Source organism: Euphorbia lathyris, chromosome 8, assembly GCF_963576675.1.
Source record: "Euphorbia lathyris chromosome 8, ddEupLath1.1, whole genome shotgun sequence".
Lineage (NCBI taxonomy): Eukaryota > Viridiplantae > Streptophyta > Magnoliopsida > Malpighiales > Euphorbiaceae > Euphorbia > Euphorbia lathyris.
This window is the reverse complement of record NC_088917.1, coordinates 6,366,252-6,388,466: the sequence shown is the minus strand read 5'-3', so window position 1 is coordinate 6,388,466 and position 22,215 is coordinate 6,366,252. Positions and strand designations below refer to the sequence as shown.

The following is a 22,215-nucleotide window of genomic DNA, read 5'->3' as shown; positions in this document are numbered from 1 at the left end:
AAAGAGAAGGGTTTAAATACCTTCCAACAAAACAAGGGTAAAGACCAAAAGCCCATGAATAGGGTTTTGGGGTAAAGCTTGTGCATAAGGGTAAAGTGGGGAAGGGAAGAGTTCATGGCAATCTAGTAATAATGGTTGAGTGGCAAAACAGTAATTAAGTATCAGCAGAAATGGTCCCCTCTTAGTAACAACTTGGAGGAGAAGTATTGTCCAGGCAGGTTACGCCCCGCGTAATTTGGGTACTGGACTTTTGGACATCTTCGAAAGGATCGTACACGTGGCGTTCCTGGAGTCACGCTCCACGTATTGTAGCTTCTGGTCATGATGTTCCTTCCGGTTGGACTTTACGCGTGGCGTACCCTCCGCTGCGCTCCGCGTGCTCTTCCTCCTGGGCACTCTTCGCTCCGGACTCTGTTCTTACGTCACGCGTGCTAGGAGATACGCCCCGCGTGACTTGGGTGCTGGGCAATTGTTCGGTAATGGAGTCCTCTACGCCTCGCACTTTAATGAGCACGCCTCGCGTGCTCCGTTGTGTGGCCTGACTCTCGTTATTCTCATCTCTTGGTGCCGGGCTCGGGCTTAGGGATGGGATGCCCTCATCATTCTCCCCTTCTTTGAAAGAGTCGGACTTCGCCTCCGACGCCTTGGTTGGCAACGTTCCCTCCGGTTTCCACAAGCTAAGGTCCTGCACATTAAAAGAAGAAGACATCTTCTCAAGCCAATTGGGAAGGGTTAGTTGGTAGGCATTAGCACTAATCTTCTTGGTGATCCGGTAAGGGCCATATTTCCTCGGCCTCAATTTACTACTAGGAGCATGCATTAGTCGCTCTTTTCCCAAATATACCATCACCTCATCCCCCACCTCAAACTGCACATCTCTTCGGTGTTCGTCGACCTTGGCCTTGTTCTTACTATTTTTCTCCTCAATGCGATGCCGAACTTCTTGGTGCATTTGGTGGTAGTCATTGGCCAAGTTCTGAGCCGCAACACTCTTCTTCTCTCCCTTCGGAACTTCCCCCAAATCAAGCGAATGGTTCGGAGCTTTGGTGTACACAACTTCGAAGGGTGACTTCCCGGTGGTTGAACTCACGGCGGAGTTATAGGCGAAATCGGCTTGGGAAAGCACATAATCCTATATCTTAGGTTTGTCCCGACACTTGCTCCTTAATAAGTTACCCAAGGTCCGGTTGACCGCTTCAGTTTGCCCATCCGTTTGAGGGTGAGCTGTGGTACTAAACTTCAATGTGGTCCCGAGAATAGCCCAAAGAGTTCGCCAAAAGTGGCTAACAAATTTTGTGTCCCGATCCGACATTATGCTCTTCGGAACCCCATGTAATCTCACTACCTCACGGAAGAAAAGTTTAGCAGTGGTGGTGGCATCATTAGTCTTCCGACACGGTATGAAATGAGCCATCTTCGAGAACCTATCAACCACCACAAAGATGGAGTCCATACCCCGTTGAGTCCTTGGTAACCCCAACACAAAATCCATTGAGAGATCCTCCCAAATGGTTTCCGGAACCAGTAAGTGCATCCGTAATCCTGCGTTAGTAGTATGCCCCTTGTAGGTTTGACAATTCTCACATCGCTCTACAATATACACCACATATTTCCTCATCCTAGGCCAAAAGTATCGAGAGCTAACCGCTTCCAAGGTCTTATCTCGACCGAAGTGGCCTCCTAACACCCATCCATGTAGTTCTCAGATCACTCTTTCTCGTATGGACGTACTTGGTAGGCACAATTGGCTTCCCCTCATGAGAAACCCATCCACTAACTGATACGCACTCTCTTCGGCACCTCTCCAAAACTTCTCCCACTCTAGCCCAAAGTCCGGATCCTCCTCATACTCTCATTTGATGTGCTCAAAATCCACCAAGTCCAAGGCTACTGTTTTCAAGAGGGCTACCCTTCGGCTCAAAGCATCCGCCACTTTGTTCTGTTGCCCCGCTTTGTGCAGAAGTTTATAAGGGAACTTGTCCACAAAAGCGGACCATCGAGCGTGCATGGAGCTCCGAAGTTGCTTTTGGCTCCCTAAGTACTTAAGGGCTTGGTGGTCGGTATACAACATAAATTCTTTTCCAATGAGATAGCGCTCCCACGTCTTGAGCGCCCGCACCACCGCATAGAACTCCTTATCGTACGTGGCCCACTTCTATCTTGAATCACACAACTTCTCACTGAAGTATGCTATGGGCCTCTTCTCTTGCATTAAAACTCCCCCAACTCCTACTCCACTTGCATCACACTCAACCTCAAAGAGTTTGTCAAAATCTGGAAATGCTAAAACCGGAGCGGTACTTAGCTTTTCCTTTATCAAGGCGAAACTGTTCTCTTGTTCATCTCCCCACTTGAAACCCCTACCCTTCTTCAAGCACTCGGTCATAGGAGCCACAATAGCACTGAAATTTCGGATGAACCGCCTATAGAAGGTTGCCAACCCGTGAAAGCTCCTAATATCCCCAACGGTCTTCGGAGTCGGCCACTCCCGAACAGCCCTAACTTTCTCTTCATCCACCTTGATACCACTCCCACTGACCATATACCCGAGAAATACCAAGCTCTCCATGACAAAGTCCCACTTCTTAGTGTTGGCAAAGTGTTGGTTCTCCCGGAGCAATGCTAGCACGGCCCTCAAATGCCCCACATGCTCTTCCAACATCTTACTATGGATGAGAATGTCGTCAAAGTAGACCACCACAAACTTCCCAATCACCGGCCGTAAGACTTGGTTCATTAGCCTCATGAAAGTTCTAGGTGCATTGGTCATCCCGAATGGCATCACTAACCACTCATATAGTCCGTCACGCGTCTTAAACGCCGTCTTCCACTCATCTCCCGCCTTGATCCGGATTTGGTGGTACCCACTCCTCAAATCGATCTTCGAAAAGACCTTGGAACCACCCAATTGATCAAGCATATCATCAAGTCGGGGAATCGGGAATTTGTACCGAATGGTAATCTTGTTGATGGCTCGACTATCCACACACATCCTCCATGACCCATCCTTCTTGGGCGTCAACAAAGCCGGCACCGCACATGGACTCATGCTCTCCCTAACATATCCCATTCTTATCAATTCATCCACCTTCTCCTTCATCACTTCACTCTCCTTGGGACTCATCCGGTAGTGAGGAAGACTAGGCAAGCTAGCTCCCGGCACTAAGTCAATGTGGTGTTGGATGTCCCGTAGAGGTGGCAACCCATATGGTAACTCTTCTAGAAAGACGTCACGGAACTCATTGAGCAATCTTCCTACATCTTCCGGAACTTCTCCAGCTTCGCTTCCTACCCCATCCGTCGGTGTGCTCGACTTCACCATCACTACATAGACTGTTTGGCTTTCCTCACACTCGTTAATAAACGCTTTGTGAGTTGGGCAAACGATCAAGGTAGACTTCCCTTTGTCTTTGGTCTCTCCCAATAGAGGTGTTAGCACGTACCGAATGTCGTCCTTCATAAACCGATAAGTGTTCTTCCTTCCGGCATGGGTAGCATCCCTATCAAATTGCCACGGGCGTCCCAACAGTAGGTGGCAAGCATCCATCTCCACAACGTCACAATAAACTTCATCCCGGTACTCCCCTATCTCAAGAGGAACCCTACACCTTTGAGTGACTTTCAGCTCTCCGACGTTCTTGATCCACCCCACACTATACGGATTAGGGTGCGCTTCAATCTCTAACCCAAACCTCTTGGCTGCGGTATCGCTGATAATATTCTCTTGGCTCCCACTATCAATGATCACATTGCACTTCACCCCTTGCACTAGACATCGGGTTCGGAACAATTGATGTCGTTGATCCGATTCCACTTTACTTGAAACCAATAGTCTCCTCACAACATGTATGGCTTGCCCCCCATCATACTCTCCCTCGTACTCATCATCAACGGAGTCACAACAAACATCCCCTTCGTCATCATACTCATAATCATCTTCGTACCTCTCCACCATGTTGGCACTTCTCCTCTTGGGACACTCATTGGAACGGTGACCCGGCTCATTGCATCGGAAACATTTGAATGGAGCCGGTCTAGCATAGGGGTTGCTTCCCCTAGGGGGTTGTGTCGCCTTAAAAGGCCTCACATCACCACTAAGTGTCCTTCCCGCACTTGGCGCCTTGGGATCGCTTGAACTTGCGATTCCTTTACCCTTGTCAATGCCCTTAGGAGCTCCTCTTCCTCCATAAGTATTCTCAACCTCGGCTCTCCTATAGCCTTCACGTCCCCTCAAGCTCAACTGTGCCTTGGCCTTCAATGCTAAATTACGGGCATCTTGCACCCGAATCACCATTTGCGTTCCAATCCGGTCTTGGATGTTGTATCTCAGCCCTTCAAGATACCTTGAAGTCTTTTGGCTTTCGGTTTCCGATAAGTTAGCCCTTGCCGAAAGCCGCAAGAACTCCGAGGTGTACTCGTGCACACTCTTAGCACCTTGGGAACAATTCCAATAGGAACTATAAATGTACTGCTCATAGTCGGGTGGTAGAAACCTCTCCCGCAACATCGATTTCATCCTTAGCCAAGATCTAATCGGTTCCCTTCCTCCTCTTCTTCTCCCTTCCTTCATGTTATCCCACCAAACTGAAGCTCCTCCTTTCAATCGGTAAGCTACTAGCCGAACTTTCCGATCTTCTGGTATTCCCGCATAATCAAAGAACCGCTCTACCTCGAGCAACCAATCGAGGAAACCCTCTATATCGAGTTCCCGAATGACGGTAAGTCCACTTTCAGTTTGAAGGCATCATCTCTATCAAAATTTCCTCCATACCTCATTCTCACATTCGGATCGCCTCTATATCCGCCCCTCTCATTACCTCGGCCCCCATACGGGTCATTCAAACCAACATTTCCCCTTTCATAACCACCTACAACATTATTATGCACAATATCCATAATCCCGGCACGCACATGCGTGGGACCAACAACATCATTTACATGCACATCATGCCTAGGTCTATCATTCATGGCATTATCATCCATTCTAATCCCCATATTCCTAGCAATCCTAGGCATATCGTAATCATCAAATAACTCCCCATCACTATCACTATCCATATTTCTAATGATTACGGGATTAGTCCGCCTTACCTCTTGAACCCGAGGGTCCATTGCTTGGGGTGCATAAGCTATTCTTGGTGAGGTTCGCTGGCTAGAAGATTGTTATTGTGGCGGGTTGCTATTATGAGTTCTTCAATAAGGCGGTGCAAATCTCGGGTACTCGTCTCGTGTTTCTCATCCATCGTTCTTAGAGACTCCATGATATGTTTCATGTTGCCTTCTAGTGACTCAACTCGTTGCTCCATGGATCCGGTGGCTTCGTTTGTGATACGAGGTTGAACCATTTCCGAGAAGAAGTCTCCGGTCAAGGAAAACGACTCGGCTCTGATACCAACTGATGTAGCGTGAAATCGACTGGAGGTTTTAATCTCAAACCAACAAAGAATGCAATCTTCTCTAGCTTAACTAGAAGGTTGGATTAACCCACAAGGATGAACCTTGGTGCTCCAATGGAGGCTTCTTAATTCAATATATCAAAAGTTGGAGAACATTACAAAGAGAAGGGTTTAAATACCTTCCAACAAAACAAGGAAAAAGACCAAAAGCCCATGAATAGGGTTTTGGGGTAAAGCTTGTGCATAAGGGTAAAGTGGGGAAGGGAAGAGTTCATGGCAATCTAGTAATAATGGTTGAGTGGCAAAACAGTAATTAAGTATCAGCAGAAATGGTCCCCTCTTAGTAACAACTTGGAGGAGAAGTATTGTCCAGGCAGGTTACGCCCCGCGTAATTTGGGTACTGGACTTTTGGACATCTTCGAAAGGATCGTACGCACGGCGTTCCTAGAGTCACGCTCCACGTATTGTAGCTTCTGGTTGTAATGTTCCTTCCGGGTGGACTTTACGCGTGGCGTACCCTCCGCTGCGCTCCGCGTGCTCGACCTCCTGGGCACTCTTCACTCCGGACTTTGTTCTTACGTCCTGCCCCCCACGTGACTTGGGTGCTGGGCAATTGTTCGGTAACGGAGTCCTCTACGCCTCGCGCCTTGATGAGCACGCCTCGCGTGCTCCGTTGTGTGGCCTGACTCTCATTGTTCTCATCTCTTGGTGCCGGGCTCGAGCTTAGGGACGGGATGCCCTCATCACTTGTTAAAAGTGTAAGTACGGAATCAGTTGCAGTATTGGACCAACTTGAAGGGACTGGGAGGATATTAAGCCTTAAATATACATTTTATATGTTACATTCACAGTGTTCGAATCTGATCATTATATGACCGAGCTTAGAATTATCCTTAATATTTTTTTTTGAGAGAAATTCTTGTATTTCCATTATATGATAGAAGAAGTACAACAAGTAAAATACAAAGAATAAAACTTCACACAAGTAAAGGCTAAAGCCAATACAAGATCCACGAAGGGATGAAATAGACTACAAAGAGCAAATAAAACCATAAAAGGCATAAAAACATCACACAACAATATACCATATACTTTTCGTAAATCGAAATCGGTAGAAAAGCATCTGCAATCCAAATTTCATCTTTTAAGCCATTCCGAATATTCGGATCTGAGTCCTTTTTGTTGTTGCAACCACACAGATTTATTGATCCACGGATAAGATAAATCGTTTCCACTCTTGCTAAATCCGAGAAAGGTATAAACGACAGAATAATAGAGAGCAGATACAATTCAGACGGATAAAGAAATCCAATAAAATATATGATACAGATAAAACAAAAAACAATAATAATAAAAATTACAGAAACCTAACCCGGTAGAAGGAGGAAAAAGGAAGATAAACTTCCTTTATCCTCCTTGTTTTAGATCAACAAAACATGAGACTTTGACATACAGAAAGAGAAGAAAAGAAGAAGGATGAAGATGGAAGTTATCGAATTATCCTTAGTATTTGAATCAGCTCAATTTTGTATATATTACAAATAATATATATATATATATATAAATAAAAAAGGGAACATTAATTATTAGATCTAATATATTTTTAGTTTCATGTATTTGTCAGAAAGTCCACTATTTTTTATATTTTTTGAAAAATTATATTTACTTCTCGAACTTATTTAATGATATTATTATTATTGTAATATGTGATTCTAATGTCATGGTAAATTCTATAAAAGTGGAGTCAATCATTTCCTATATTTTTAAAACGTTATATTTACTTCCAGAATTTATTTAAAATAACATCTTAACTATTTTTTTTAAATTCACCTCATAGAGCAAAAAGAGTTGATAATAAGTTGAAACGAATATCATTTAGTTTTATGAGAAATATTATTTTTAATTATTTTTTTAATATAAATATATATTAGTTACACAAGTTGATCTGGGTTTGTGAATGAGTTATCTTATCTTTGCCCATGTAAATATAATACAGACTGAGTTGGATTTGGAAAGATAATTTAATATAAAAATCTGATTAGATCCGCTTGAGCATGGCCCAACACCGCGCACATAAACCAGTGCATGGAAGAAAATTTGTTGTTTCCATTCCAGTGTCCCTTTCCATATTGTTCTCACAAAAAGAGGTCCACACTTAATTAAAATAATATATTTTATGAGTCAAGAGGACCCGTAAAATTAAAACCCGTAAAATTAAAAGACCACTTTTTATGAGAAAGACATAGAAAAAAATACTGAAAAGGAGTACATCAGATTTTCTTAATCGACACCTCCCAAAACTAATTTCTTTTTATTTCTCTTGATTTATTATTATTATTATTTAAATTATTATTATTATTATTATTATTTGTTTTTCATTTATATTATTTTAACAAATACAAAACAATGCAGTTTCTTTCTCGATATTTATCAAATATCGCAGTTAAAAGTTTCACTAATAAAAGTTGACATATTAAAAATGTTGCTACGTGACACCTAAATATGGATAAGTTAATGGTACCAATATCCGATTTGTCGATTTGTGTCAGTGAGACATTTAGTTACATCATTTGATTAACGTTAGGACTAAATTTATATTGTTTATTATATGTGAAAATTAAATTAACCCTTCTAAGAAAAGCTTAATACGTCTTTAACACTTGTACTTGTTTAAAAAAATCAATTGCCTCATTGTACTTTCAAAAAGTTATATTTACCTCATTTAACTTGTTTAAAATGACATCATGACTTTCTGAAAAGTAGCTATTAATATCCTAAACTTTTTTAAAGTGGTCTATTAGTCTCTTTAACTTGCTTAAAGCGTACACATTTCAACTTTTTTAAAATCTCTCCGTACTCCATCATATATATTTTAGAAAGTTAATATTCCACTTTAAACAACTACATAAGGTAAATAAAACTTTTTAAAAGTATAAAGGACAATTAACTTTTTTTTTTTTTTTTTTTGACAAGTACATGAAGGAAGTTAGAGATATACTAGACCTAAAAAAAGTTTGAGTTTTATTTTGCTACTTGTATTAATTGTGGTTTAAGAGCATTTAAGGAGGTTGATCTTAGTCCACTTTTTAAAAATAATATAAATAATTAATTCTTAGTGATTTGAGGAGTGACTAATATATATAATCTCCAACAAAACTCCGTATATTCATTCCTTATTTATTATTTTACCATTAAAATTATTAAGTACTATTATATTTACCATTAGTGAGAGAAAAGAGACTCAATAATAAATTATTAATAAAATATAAAATGAGGAGGCACTATGAGCTCCTCAATAATAGAGAGTATTGTTATATTTAGGGATAAGATGCAAAATACCCCTAACGTTTACACACATGAGTAATTTTACTACTAACGTATAAAATGGTGCAATTTTACTCTTAAAGTTAGTAGCCAAGAGCAATTTTACCCCTAATTTGACAAGTTGGGTTAATTGGAGAAATTATTCATCAAATTGTCTTCTCGGCCATGAATCTTGTCATCTACAATTCACATGTGCGTCATTTCATCACTCATTAGTAACATATCACCAACGTATGATTAAAACGTGAAAAAACTTTGAAATAAAATTTTAAAAAAAGATACTGTATTTTGTATGAATTGGGCACAAAAATTTAAATATTTCACCGAATTTAAGAATGTTAATTTTCAATTCTATTATTAAATCACAAAAAATATGAAACAGTTTTTTTAGAATCAACTTACGTGCAATTGTTGCAGAATAAGAAACAAAATATATGTATTTTATAATAATATCTAAAATTGACCAAACCTGTCAATGTTAGAGGTAATTAAAATTGCTCTTGATTACCAAAGTTAGAGGTAAAATCGTAACATTTTAGACGTTAAGGGTAAAATAACTCATGCTTGTAAACGTTAGAGGTATTTTTGCACTTTATGTTTTGGGGGTTTTAGGAAAAATGTGAGAGTAAGATGAGATTTCATTTAACTTCTCTATTCTCATTCTCCAAACTAGTGGGGTTTTCTATTCCCTATCTCATCTTTTACTAACTTGAACATTTACGTTTCTTATAAAATTCTACTTTAGTTTTATTTCACTTTTTAATTTTTATTTTAGTCCATATATTTATTTATTTTTACTTTTTTATTCTTGGATTAATTTCACTTTTGATCATTTTTTATATATTTTTATTTTTTTTCTCAAAAAATAATTTTGATTAAATTTTACCTTTTGATTTTGATTTTGATCATTATACTTATTTTTTTTATTTTTTTTGTATCCCTAGATTGATTTTACTTTTGAACCTTATATCAATTTATTTGTAATTTTTACCTTGAAAAATAATTTTGATCAATTATTTTTTTCTTTTATCATATTATTCAGTTTTAGTATTTATTTTTAATTATTTTAATGATTATTTAAAACAATAGAATATTTATGTATTTTTTTATTAATTTTATTTAAGTTTCTGTTTCATCATTTTTTTTATTTTAATTGTTGAAGTAATTAATTTTAATTCTTATATTTACATGTGATTAATTTATTAACACATACACATGTATGTAAAGAAATTGTTGTTAAAAACACAACTCTTGTTTAATACTTCGTTTGAACCAAACAACTACAAAGAGAATCAGAAGTTTATCATTCTCTCTGTGAAACTGAAACAAACAGACAAATGAATTCAGGGTCATTCCATTCATTTCTTGATTCAATTTCGTTACCCCTGCGCGAACCAAACGCCCCTTTAGTGATTTGAGGAGTCACTAAGAGACCGTTGGAGTTGGTTTTTAACCATCTTTCCTCAAATTAACTTAAGACCCCAATTAAAAAACTGTTCTGAGATGCTTTATATGCAACATTGGTCATTGAATTTTTATGGTTATTCTAAATGGTCACTCAATTTTAATTTGTCTTCATAAATTGAATTTTATCTCAATAAAATCATTTCGACGACTCAAGAGCAAAAACAACCGAAAAAGTAATGTGACTTCCACGCTAGCACTAATCAACTTTCATCATCTGACTGAAATGACTAGTTGTCAGCCACTTGTTGTTTCGATCAATGTTGAAAGTTAACTACTACTGATGTAGCGGCCACATCACTTTTCCAAAATCTCTCCTTACTCGACCATTTAGATTTTAGGGGTTAATATTTCACTTTAAACTTTGAGTTGTCTCAGTAAAATCATTCAACCTTAAATTTTGTCTCAATAAAATCATTCAACGACTTCAATAGCAAAAAAACACCGAAAAAAGTGACGTGACTTCCACACTAGCATTAGTCAACTTTCATCACCTGATCGAAACGATACGTGGCGGCCGCTAGCTGATACGTGTCGTTTCAATCAGCTACGTGCTAAAAACATGTTAGTCACTTACCGTTTCGATCAACGTTTGAAAGTTAACTACTGCTGCTGTGACTGCCATATCACTTTTTCAAAATCTCTCCTAATTCCATCATATAGATTTTAGGGTGTTAATATTCTACTTTAAATAAGTTTAAAGGTTAAATAAGAAATTTTGAAAGTATAGGGGACAGTTAAATATTCTACTTTAACCTTTTATTTTTGACAAGGACATGAGACTAACTAGGGATGACAACAGATAAGTTACTCGCGGATAATGTCAATCCCAAACCCCTACCCTCTTATTTTTTAATTATTCGTACCTGTCCCATTATTCTAACGTGTATATTTTTGCATCCCATACCCGTCCTATTTAATTAGCGGGTACCCGCGGGTACCCTTACTCGTTAAGAATCAATAAATAAAACAAAAAATAATTACAAATTTAACAAAGTCTAAATTTAATAAATCATCTATCTAAAAATTGAACAAATTGAACCTTAAAAAGAATAAAGTAGCTTAATGGGATAACTCAATGATTGAAAAACAAAAGTTTGGAGTTCAAATCCCACGTCTTACATCTAAAAAACAATGATATTTATTAATATATAATTTTTTTATGACGGGTAACAGGTATCTTAGGGGGTATTCTCATACCCGTCTCATTATCCTAACAAGTAACAGTTTTGATCCCATACCCTTTTATACAGGGTACATGTAGTCCCATTAGGATCGGATAGTGTCGGGTACCCGCGATTATAACACCCGTTACCACCCCCTGGCTAAGGATATATTAGATCTAAAAAAAACTTTGCGTTCAATTTGCTACCTGGATTAATTGTGGTTTAAATACACCATTAAACACTAAAATTTTATGATTATTTCTAAATGGCCACTCAATTTCAAAGTCAACTTTTATCATCTGATAAAAATGACATGTGACTGCCACCTAATTCACACATGTTGTTTCGGTTAGATAGGTGCTAGCCACGTGTCAATTAGTGGTAGCCACTTATCGTTTCGATCAGGGTTCAAAAGCTAACAAATGCTCATGTGGCGACCACTTCACTTTTTCAAAATCTTTCTTTAATTCATCCTATAAATTTTAGGGGGTTAATATTCCAATTTAAACAAGTACAGAGGTTAAATAAGACATTTTAAAAATATACAGGTACATTAACTTTATTTTTTAACAAGTACATGTGCTAGGGATATGTTAGACCAAAAAAAATTGAGTTTATTTTGCTACTTGTATTAATAGTACTCAATAAAATTATTTTCGGTGACTTCAAGAGTAAAAAATATTGAAAAAGTGATGTGAATTCCACGTCACCACTAGTCAATTTTCATATTCTGATTGAAACAACACTGTCACTTAGTTGCTATGTGTCGTTCGAGTTAACTAGATATTAGTTAGGTATCAACTAAAGTAACCGCTTATCGTTGAAAGTTAACTACAATTAATGTGACAGTCATGTTACTTTTTCATATCCTTTACTTTTGCAAATTATCAAGGGTGATTTAATAGGACAAAATTCAAAGTTAAAGTTAAATGATTTTCTTGAAAACAACCATTTTAAAACAACTATGAAACTTGAGTGGACAGCTCTGCATTTAACCTTATTAGAGCATCTCCAATAGAAGTGTTTAAAAGAGTGCCAAAACTTACTAAAATATAGTATTTTATTGTTTCTTTCATCCACATCATTTTTGGCAACTTTAATTTAAAAAATGCTCCAATAGAGGTTGCTTGAAAAGTTGCCACCATAATCCTACAAATTATTATTTTACTATAAAAAAAATGTTCCAGATTTATTATTTCTAGGAGAGTATATTAAAAAATAATTAAACAAGCTTGCCAAGAGGTTGTCAAAAATTGGCAATTTTCCTTGGCACCCACAATCACTCCAATAGTGGGCACCCTTTAAAAGTTGCCAAACTTGATGCACATCAGCTGGCACTTTTTTGGACACCATCTGTTGAAGATGATCTTAAGAAACCTTTGACTAGACCAGTTAAAAAAGTAATTTCACACTGCACTACCTACTCTTTATCACCTATGAATTCACCTCTCAATTCACTCAGAGCTTGTTGAATCTTTCCAACATCTTCTCTGTACACTTTGGTTCATGAACTCAAAGAACAAGCTGAAATTTAGTTGAGGACATTTCACAAACACAATGTCTGCAACTCTTCTCACTAAACCACATTTCTTCAAGCCACTGCTTCCTGGTTTTGAAGATGATTTTGTAAGTCCCAGTATCATCTTTCTCTCTTTTTCTTCTACTGTAATTACTTGATCATCGTTTTCCCCCCTTTTTTTTGCAGTTAATTCCAGGTGCCTTCTCCAAGTATTTTACAGAACAAAATTGTGATAAAGCTATGCTGGGAAGCCGACAAGGGGGGAAGCTTTGGCCTGTGAAGATCAATGGGAGACGATTGGAAGATGGGTGGAAACAATTTGTGGAAGATCACGGCTTGCAAATTGGGGATTTTTTGGTTTTCAGACATGAAGGAGATCTGGTTTTTTTTGTTCTGGTTTTTGACCGTACTACTTGTGAGAGGGAATATCCTTCCTTTATTGCTGCTTCTACAGAAGAAGAGGAGAAAATTGAAATTGAAGAACAGAATGTTCCCGAAGATTCAAGTAGTGGTAAATTTCGTTTCTTTCTGTTCTCTGTTCTCTGTTCATCTGGGTTTTGTTCTTTATTTTGCAACTATGTATTTCTTCCCCAATTTGAGATTAATTTCATATTGCATGCGTAGATCATGTTTAATTTAAGTTCATTTCCCAATTCCTTATTGTAATTGATCATCTAGGTCTAATTCTGATTTTCCAACCCTACATTTTATGATTAATTTCATTTTTTGACACATTACTGTCATTTCCAAATCCATTTTCTAGAATGCCAATTAGTTTGTTTTCTTAATTAGAAGAATAGAAATTGAAAACATTCTCTTTAAGTGGATTCTACTTGGTAAAGGATTATACTTTTTAAGCCTATATATGTAAGGTTTGTGTGCATATTTATTTGTGATGCGAGTTTTGGAGCTTGTGCTCTTGAGATATGCATATGTATGTGTGAGCTTTAGATGTAATGGGGTCTCATGCGATTTAAGAGTTAGGGACTTGGGTAAATGATGAGATGTCGTATGAACTTGTCAATCACTAATGAATTATGTGCTCCTCCTTGCATGTGGATGTAAGCAAAATTAGCCGAACAACGTATCTCTTGTTATTGTGATTGCATGTGTAATTTCTTATTCCACATATCAAACTGTTATAATAAAAAACTGATCAAATTTCTAACAATTAAGCCCCAAATATGCATTTGGAACTCGGTCAGAAAAGGATGTTGATGTTTTTGAACCACCGAACAAATTTCTAACAATGATGCCCCCAAAAGATCATATATCTTTAAGGATTAATGCTTAGTTGTTGTATAGAATGTTCTCTGATGATTATTTTTCTGTAATGCAGAGAAGAAATCGGAAGAAAATGAGAAAGTCAAAACTAGTTTAGAGGCAAAAGCTAGCTCCTCTGTTCTCGAATATCCTTATTCTGTAATTCAACTCACACCAAAAAACATCAAGAAATCTAGATTGGTAACTACTCAGGACTTATGCTCGGGAAATATACCTGCATTACATAATTTTCTTTTCAAACCTGGTAATTTTTGTGTTGAGTCAGAATATTCCCCGGAAATTTGCAAGGAAAAGCGGCCTATATGGTCGATGTTGTTCAATGATTCTTAAGGATGAAGAAGGGAATTGTTGGCCAGCAAATCTATTGTACAAAAGGTCGTCCGGTAAAACTTATATTGCAGGTGGTTGGCCTTCCTTCTGTGTTGCTCGTAAGCTTAAGACAGGAGATTTATTAATTGTTGAGCTTACTAGAAATGGGAAGATACCTGTTCTGAAAATACGAAGTAAGTTTTCAATCCTCAAAGATGAAACAGAAAAAACCTTTCAATCAATGATTGGTATATTACATGAGAAATTAACACTATGTTTTCTTTTGATCAATGATATCATGAAGCATTGCAAGAACATCCAGAAGTTAAGCAGGAAATCATGAGTGAGAATAACACAGAAGCTGATTCTTCGTCACCCGGACATCTTCATGCTACTACTGAAGCTTACAACCTTGAAAAATCTCAGCCGGTGAGTACCAACCCAATATAATAATTTGGTATGCTTGCGGATGATTGATCATTCACATGTGAAATCAATTGCAGAAAATTCCTGAAGAAGTAGTGAAAAATTCCGGCTGCTGTAAGTTCATTTCTTTCCTAGTATTATGCATGTTTGAGTTTAATTGAATATTGGAAAAAGGCATATTTCATCTTTTGATCAATTCAAATTTTACTGATTAAGCTCCCGATCTTTTTAAACGGATACATTAAGCCCTTGATCAATTATTTTTAACACCGGAAAGGATTTTGACGTTTTTGAACCACTGAAAAATTATGAGATGAATTAAATTTAGCCATCATGTAATTTAGCCATCATGTAATTTAAGGACTCATTGGGATTAATGCATAGTTAATTTATAAAAATGATGTCTAATGATTATGTTTATGTAATGCAGGGAAGAAATTGGAAAAAAAGAAGAAACTGGAAACTAGATTAGAAGAAAAAGCTAGCTCCACTGTTTTTGAACATCCTCGTTGTGTAATTGAGCTCATACGAGACAGCTTCAAGTGTGGTAGAGTGGTAAGTACTTAATGCTTGTGCTCAGGGGATATGCATTTCAAAATTCTTTTTTCAAAACCGGTAATTTTTGTGTTGTGGCAGTATATTCCCCGGGGATTTGCAAAACAACACGGTCTATATGGTCGATGTTGTTCGATGATTCTTAAGGATGGAGAAGGGAACTGTTGGCCAGCAAAACTATTTTACAAAAGTTCAACTGGTAAAACTTATGTTGGAGGTGCTTGGAAATCCTTCCGCCTTGCTCATAAGCTTAAGATAGGAGATTCATTGCTTGTTGAGCTTACTAGAAACGGGAAGATACCTGTTCTGAAAATGCAAAGTAAGTTTTTAATCTCAAAGATGAAACGGAAAAAAAAGTTTCAATCAATGGTTGTTGGTATAGGCTCATGAGAATCAAGGTTGTGTTTAATTTTAGACTAAAGGTAAACCGGGTCTCTTCAAGTGTCTGTCTAAATTAAAAACAGCCAATAAACACAAAATACACATATTGAGAAAAAGTTCAGAAAGAACTAGAAATTCGAAATGATTGATTGTAGAAATCAAGATGAATGAGTCCAACTCAGTCTCCGGTGATGAGCGGCTTAGCTTTATTGCAAGCCAAAAACTAGAATGTCTGTTATCATTTGAATTTTGCCTACCTCTCTTCGATCATGGTTCCTCTTTCCCAAATGCATATTTCGCCTTAGGGGTTCGATGAACAGAATGAAATTTGATCGTGTTGCGGAAAGAACTTGACGAGTCACTTGAAGAACTCGCTGAGTTGTTTACACTGGAACTCAGTGGGGAAAAATAGGTGAGAACTTGTTGAGTTGCTGGAACAATGGAGAACTTGCCAAGTTCTATCTGTTTCAGCAACTCGTTTCCCGTCTCCGAAAACCTCTCCTGACTCACTTGATCTCCGTGGATCCCAAAATAACTAGGTAACACCTGGAAAGCTCCAAAAAAGAAGTGAAAATATGATGCAAAAGCATAAAAAATAACATGAAACTAAACTAGAATTAAGCACCAAACGTGTATGAAAATACATGTTATCAATATATTTGTATTTGTGTTACCTACTTACATTTTGCTTTTGATCAATGATGTCATTAAGGACTTCAAGAACATCCAGAAGTTAAGCAGGAAGTTATGGATCAGAATAATGCAGAAACTGATTCTTGGTCACCCCGACATCTTCATGCTACTACTGAGGCTTCCAACCGTGAAAGAACTCAGCTGGTGAGTACCAATCCAATATAATAATTTGATTAAGGCTTGTTGATGATGGATCATTCATATGCGAAATCAATTTCAGCACATTCCTGAAGAAGTAACAAAAGTATCTGGCTTGGGTAAGTTCATTTATTTCGTAGTATTATGCATGTTTGAGTTGAATTATATATTTGTTATCCATATTGAAAACACTGGCTATTATATTTTGAAGATTAGATCCTAAATGTGCTTGGTGATTCAGGGAAATTGCGAAAGAATAAGCAACCCGTGACTGGAAGCCGCTTCTTCGTGGCGAAAGTATATGATCGTTGGGTTGACTCTAAACTGGTTGTTACTTCCTACTCTATGTTTTTGAAAAATTTATGTTTGTGTTGTGATTCTTTTATCAAATCCTCTCTAATTCTTGTTTCCAAGCAGTACATACCCGGAAAATTTGTGAGGCTACACTTCCAAAACATTGAGTTTTGCAAGGTGATTCTTATAGACCGAGAGGGAAGATCATGGCCAGCAAATTTACGGTACAGAGATTCAGATGATCAAGCTTATATATCAGGTGGTTGGAATGAGTTCCGTGTTGCTAATGATCTTAACCCGGGGGACACTTTCGTTTTCGAGTTCATCAAAAAGGGGGAAAGGCCTGCACTCAAAATGTGTGGTAAGTTAACCTTTCTGAGAAGTCCTTGTGCTGCAAAATCAATATGTTTGTAGCCAATAAATTGTTGGATATTAGTCTTTAATATTGGTGTTGTGGGAATTGCACATGGAAAGAATAAGAAGGAAATCTGTATTTTATATTGTCTGGACACATCTGTATTTTGGATAAGAATAAACAGTTTGTCAACCAACTTTTTGGTTATAAATATCCTCAATCCTTCATATCTTTTTACGTACTGTGTTTTAATTATTCAAATACGTTCATAGGGAAATTAATGGAATTGCTATCATTAATTTCATGTTAGGGAAATCCTTGAGGAAACTTAGTCAGAAACCCAATAGCAATTGTGATCCCAAGTTTTCTAACATAAATACTATACTGCAGAGTTCAAAACAAACCATAACGCCAGAAAGAATGAGGAAACTGCTTCTTCAACGATTGAGAAACCCTCACATTTCTTTGTTATTCTGAAATCATCAATGGTTCAACTCGGTCAAATTGTGAGTACTAACTAACTCAAATCATAAAGATTTCATCAATAATGCTGCATTTATTTTTTTCACATCTTGAGATGAAACTTTTGCAGAGAATTCCAACAGACTTTGCACGGAGGAATGGCCTTCTTACCAGCGTATGTTCAGAAATGATCATTAGGAATGAAATGGGAAATTCATGGCAAGTGGCAACAAAGTTGGATAAAAGTGGTGAAGTTTTTATTAGATATGGCTGGACTGAATTTGCTAAAAGAAATGGGATAAAAGTGGGAGATGTCTTCATGTTAGAACTGGTTAAAGGAGAACCGAAAACACGTGTGATGAATTATTATGGTAAATTTCCAACCCTGATTACTAAATTTATGTGAGTTTTGAGGGGTTAATTACACCCATTGTGCTTTAACTATCAGAAATGGAATGGAATTGCCACAACTCTTAATTTATAGCGAGAAATCTCTCCCCATTTGTCGGGTGGGTTGATGGAGTGTGGAGGATGTCTAGAGCCGGGGCTAGGTCCATGCTAGTCGCCCATGGGGCCGTGCAAACAGCCTATGTGTTCTTAGCGTTGCCCCCCTCATAGTAGCTGTTATGCAGGCGTGGGAGGATGAGACTTTGGAATGTTCCATTCAACAGTACCCCAGTTCTGCCACTAGAAAGTTCCTACAGTGAGATTGGGCTAGAATGGACAACAAGGTTGATGAGGATAGGCTAGATTGGCCAAGAATATGTGAGAATGTGCCAGATGGCTCTCCCCTAGGGGGCCGTATGCCCCTGCTTGTCTGCGCTTGCCAGATTGGCCTAGAACCGCCTCTACTGCAAGTCTGCAACCACTCGACTGCCTCTTCGTTTTTTTTGGAGGATTAACCTCAACCATTTGGACCTCATTTATCCTAAACCATCCATTAGGTTGGTGTGAGGCCTATACATAGAGGTTTAGGGCATTGTGAATGAGAGAGAGAGAGAGAGAGCCATGAAGATCCCTAGGATCCATACTTGTAAAGCATTCATCCTTGCAATGCATTGTTAAGGGGTAAAGTGCACTGATGGTCTTTGAAGTTTGGAGTATGTTTCAGAAAGATCATTAGAGTTCATTTTGCTTCAGTAAATTCCTTTTAATTGCTATAAAATCATTCCGGCCATCTGAGAAAAAAAGTCACTTAAGGTGTGATGTGCTAGTTGCATTGAAAATGACTTACTTTTAAGTATAACATGACAGTCACGTGACGGTAGAAAAAATTACATTTTTTATTTACTTAACCAACTGCTCGGGACTGTCACATGACAGTGAAAATGTATTTTTTTAGCTTTCACGCGTGACTGTCATGTGATACATGAATGAATCTTTTTCCAAAGTGACTTCCATGCTACTATTTTCAGTGATTTTTTCTAGCTGAATTGGCTAGTCAATTTTATTGAAATAAAAATGAAGTTTAGTGACATTTTTGAAACAAACCCCAAATTTCAGTGACCATCGGTGCAATTTACTCCATTCTTAAGGAAATAAAAAGGTTCTTCCTCACAACTCACTGTGCAAGGTCCATTCCACTGCCCAATTAACTTTGCTTAGCATTATTTTAGTTTGGTCTATTGTCCTTTTGACTTCAAATCAATAAACTAATTTCCGAGAGACGCAACATGTGTCTCAAGTCACTACTTTTTTGACACGAGGATTGGGGATGCAAGAAAAATAATAATTTTCGTTGTGTTTTTTTATTTCTCACGTGGTTAAAAATGGTTGACATGACATCCACGTGTCATTTCCAGTCACTGAATTTCTTATTTTCAAGCCAAAAGGACAATAGTTATGACAAAAGTTAAACAACAAGGTGTTTGTTGTTACAAAATAACGAGTATGTCAATTCCGTTCCATTTCTGATAGTCGGAGGACACCAAACCCGAGTTTTGAGGCTTGTAAAGCGGCCTAACTATTTGTTTTTCTTTGTTTTGGAAGCTGCAAAACAAAGAATGGAGAGTAGTAATCAAGAGGGCATGGGAGAAGATTTTGAAGATGTTAAACCAATTATATAGATCTTGAGTTCTTCCAATTCACAGCTTTGAGCTTCTTCTCCACTTCTTTATTGAGTGTTTCTTAATGTAATTTGTATTTTCTAGTCGCCTACAGTTTTATGTATAAAAACTCACCGTAATGTTGTTGTAGTACAAAAAAAAAACTAACTATTATATGCCAATAAAACGCCACGTCCGATAAGGATGTGGTTTTTTTAGATTTTTTTTCCCTGCTTTTGCAAACAGCCTGACTAATTCTTTTTGGATTAAGGTGCAAATTATCCTTTTCGTTTTTTGGAAAGAGTATGAAATAGTAAAATTTTACCTCTAATAATTCCAATCAAAATCAATTTTACCTCTACTTAAATATACTTTATTCTATGTACTAAACATTAATTATGTTTCAAATGTTTCCTGTTTGAACACAAAGGGCGGCCCGGTTGCACTACGCGTCCCCGCTGAGCGAGGGTCCGGGGAGGGATCCCACCACATGGGTGTACTGGGGGCAAGCCTTCCCTTGCCAATTATTTGGCAAGAGGCGGCTCCTAAGACTCGAACCCATGACCTCTTGGTCACTCGAACCCCTGTTTGAACACAGTTATTAAAAAAAATCAATTAAATTGCTGTCGGTTATATTTACTACGTATCACAAAATAAATTGTCTGCAATAATTACTATGTTATTAATACAATTACAAACTACATGTTGAAACACATGAAATTATTTCGATTTATCGCAAATTTATTTGGAATGTGTGATAGTTAAATAATAATCAAATCAGTCCGGTAAATTTTTATGTTAGGTAGGGGTAAAATTGTTTGTTAGAGGTAAAATTTTACCATTTCATACTTTATGAATAACTTTCCAAACGTGTATGAAAATACATGTTATCAATATATTTGTATTTGTGTTACGTACTTACATTTTGCTTTGATCAATGATGTCATTAAGGACGTCAAGAACATCTAGAAGTTAAGCAGGAAGTCATGGATCAGAATAATGCAGAAACTGATTCTTGGTCACCCGGACATCTTCATGCTACTACTGAGGCTTCCAACCGTTGAAAATCTCAGCTGGTCAGTACCAATCCAATATAATAATTTGATTAAGGCTCGTTGATGATCGATCATTCATATGCGAAATCAATTGCAGGACATTCCTGAAGAAGTAGCAAAAGTATCTGGCTTGCCTAAGTTCATTTATTTCGTAGTATTATGCATGTTTGAGTTGAATTGTATATTTGTTATCCGTTTTGAAAACACTGGCTATTATAATTTGAAGATTAGATCCTAAAAGTGCTTGGTGATTCAGGGAAATCGCGAAAGATCGTTGGGTTGACTCTAAACTGGTTGTTACTTCCTACTCTATGCTTTTGAAAAATTTATGTTTGTGTTGTGATTCTTTTATCAAATCCTCTCTAATTCTTGTTTCCGAGCAGTACATACCCGGAAAATTTGTGAGGCTGCACTTCCAAAGCATTGAGTTTTGCAAGGTGATTCTTATAGACAGAGAGGGAAGATCATGGCCAGCAAATTTACGGTATAGAGATTCAGATGATCAAGCTTATATCTCAGGTGGTTGCCAGATTGGGCTAGAACCTTCTAAAGATGTAAAGGCGCCCTAGAACCGCCTCTACTGCAACCACTCGCCTGACTTGGACCTAATTTATCCTAAACCATCCATTAGGTTTACGGCATTGTATATGAGAGAGAGAGAGTGAGCGAGAGCCATGAAGATCCATAGGATGCATCCTTGCAAAGCATTGTTAAGGGGTAAAGTGCATTGATGGTCATTGAAGTTTGGAGCATGTTTGAAAAAGATTACTAGTTTTCATTTTGTTTCAATAAATTCCTTTTTTATTTCAATAGAAGTCATTCCGGCCATTTGAGACAGAAAAAGTCACCGAAATAATGTCGTGGCAGTCACATTGAAAATGACTTACTTTTAAGTATGACATGACAGTCACTTGACAGCAAAAAAAAAAATGACAGTTTTTATTTACTTAAACCAATTGTTTGGAACTGTCACGTGAATATATATTTTTTAGCTTTCACATGGAACACATGTGACTATCATGTAATACATAAAAGAATCTTTTTCCAACATGACTTCCATGTTACTATTTTTCAGTGATTTTTCTATTTGAATTGTCCAGTCAATTTTATTGAAATAAAAATTAGAGTCCAGTGAGTTTATTAAAATAAAATAGAGTTCAGTGACATTTTTGAAACATACCTCACACTTTAGTGACCATCGATGCAGTTTACTCCATTCTTAAGGCAAATAAATAGGTTCTTCCACACAACTCACTGTGCAAGATCCATTCCACTGCCTAGTAAACTTTTCTTTCGCACACTTAGCATTATTTTAGTTTCCTCTACTGTCCTTTTAACTTGAAATCAG

The 22,215-nt window shown here is 37.4% G+C and overlaps 1 protein-coding gene across 1 annotated transcript; it reads left to right on the top strand.

Annotated features, from left to right (window-relative positions):
- The first annotated feature begins 12,727 nt into the window (after positions 1–12,727).
- LOC136202824 (putative B3 domain-containing protein REM15) lies at positions 12,728–20,030 on the top strand. The gene is made up of 15 exons (XM_065993739.1): positions 12,728–12,977; positions 13,057–13,381; positions 14,210–14,334; positions 14,420–14,657; positions 14,768–14,892; positions 14,967–15,003; positions 15,320–15,444; positions 15,526–15,763; positions 16,538–16,662; positions 16,739–16,775; positions 16,898–16,983; positions 17,074–17,311; positions 17,696–17,811; positions 17,898–18,138; positions 19,757–20,030. The coding sequence occupies exons 1-15, from the start codon at positions 12,909–12,911 to the stop codon at positions 19,831–19,833; spliced, it is 2,202 nt and encodes a 733-aa protein (XP_065849811.1). The 5' UTR covers positions 12,728–12,908; the 3' UTR covers positions 19,834–20,030.
- Positions 20,031–22,215: the final 2,185 nt, after the last annotated feature.

Bases quoted from the DNA above. Each gene is read 5' to 3' on its own strand.
- LOC136202824 (XM_065993739.1), top strand. From the start codon at position 12,909: ATGTCTGCAACTCTTCTCACTAAACCACATTTCTTCAAGCCACTGCTT. The intron at 13,382-14,209 runs GTAAATTTCGTT...TCTGTAATGCAG, and splicing joins TCCCGAAGATTCAAGTAGTG to AGAAGAAATCGGAAGAAAAT. The intron at 15,445-15,525 runs GTAAGTACTTAA...GTGTTGTGGCAG, and splicing joins GCTTCAAGTGTGGTAGAGTG to TATATTCCCCGGGGATTTGC.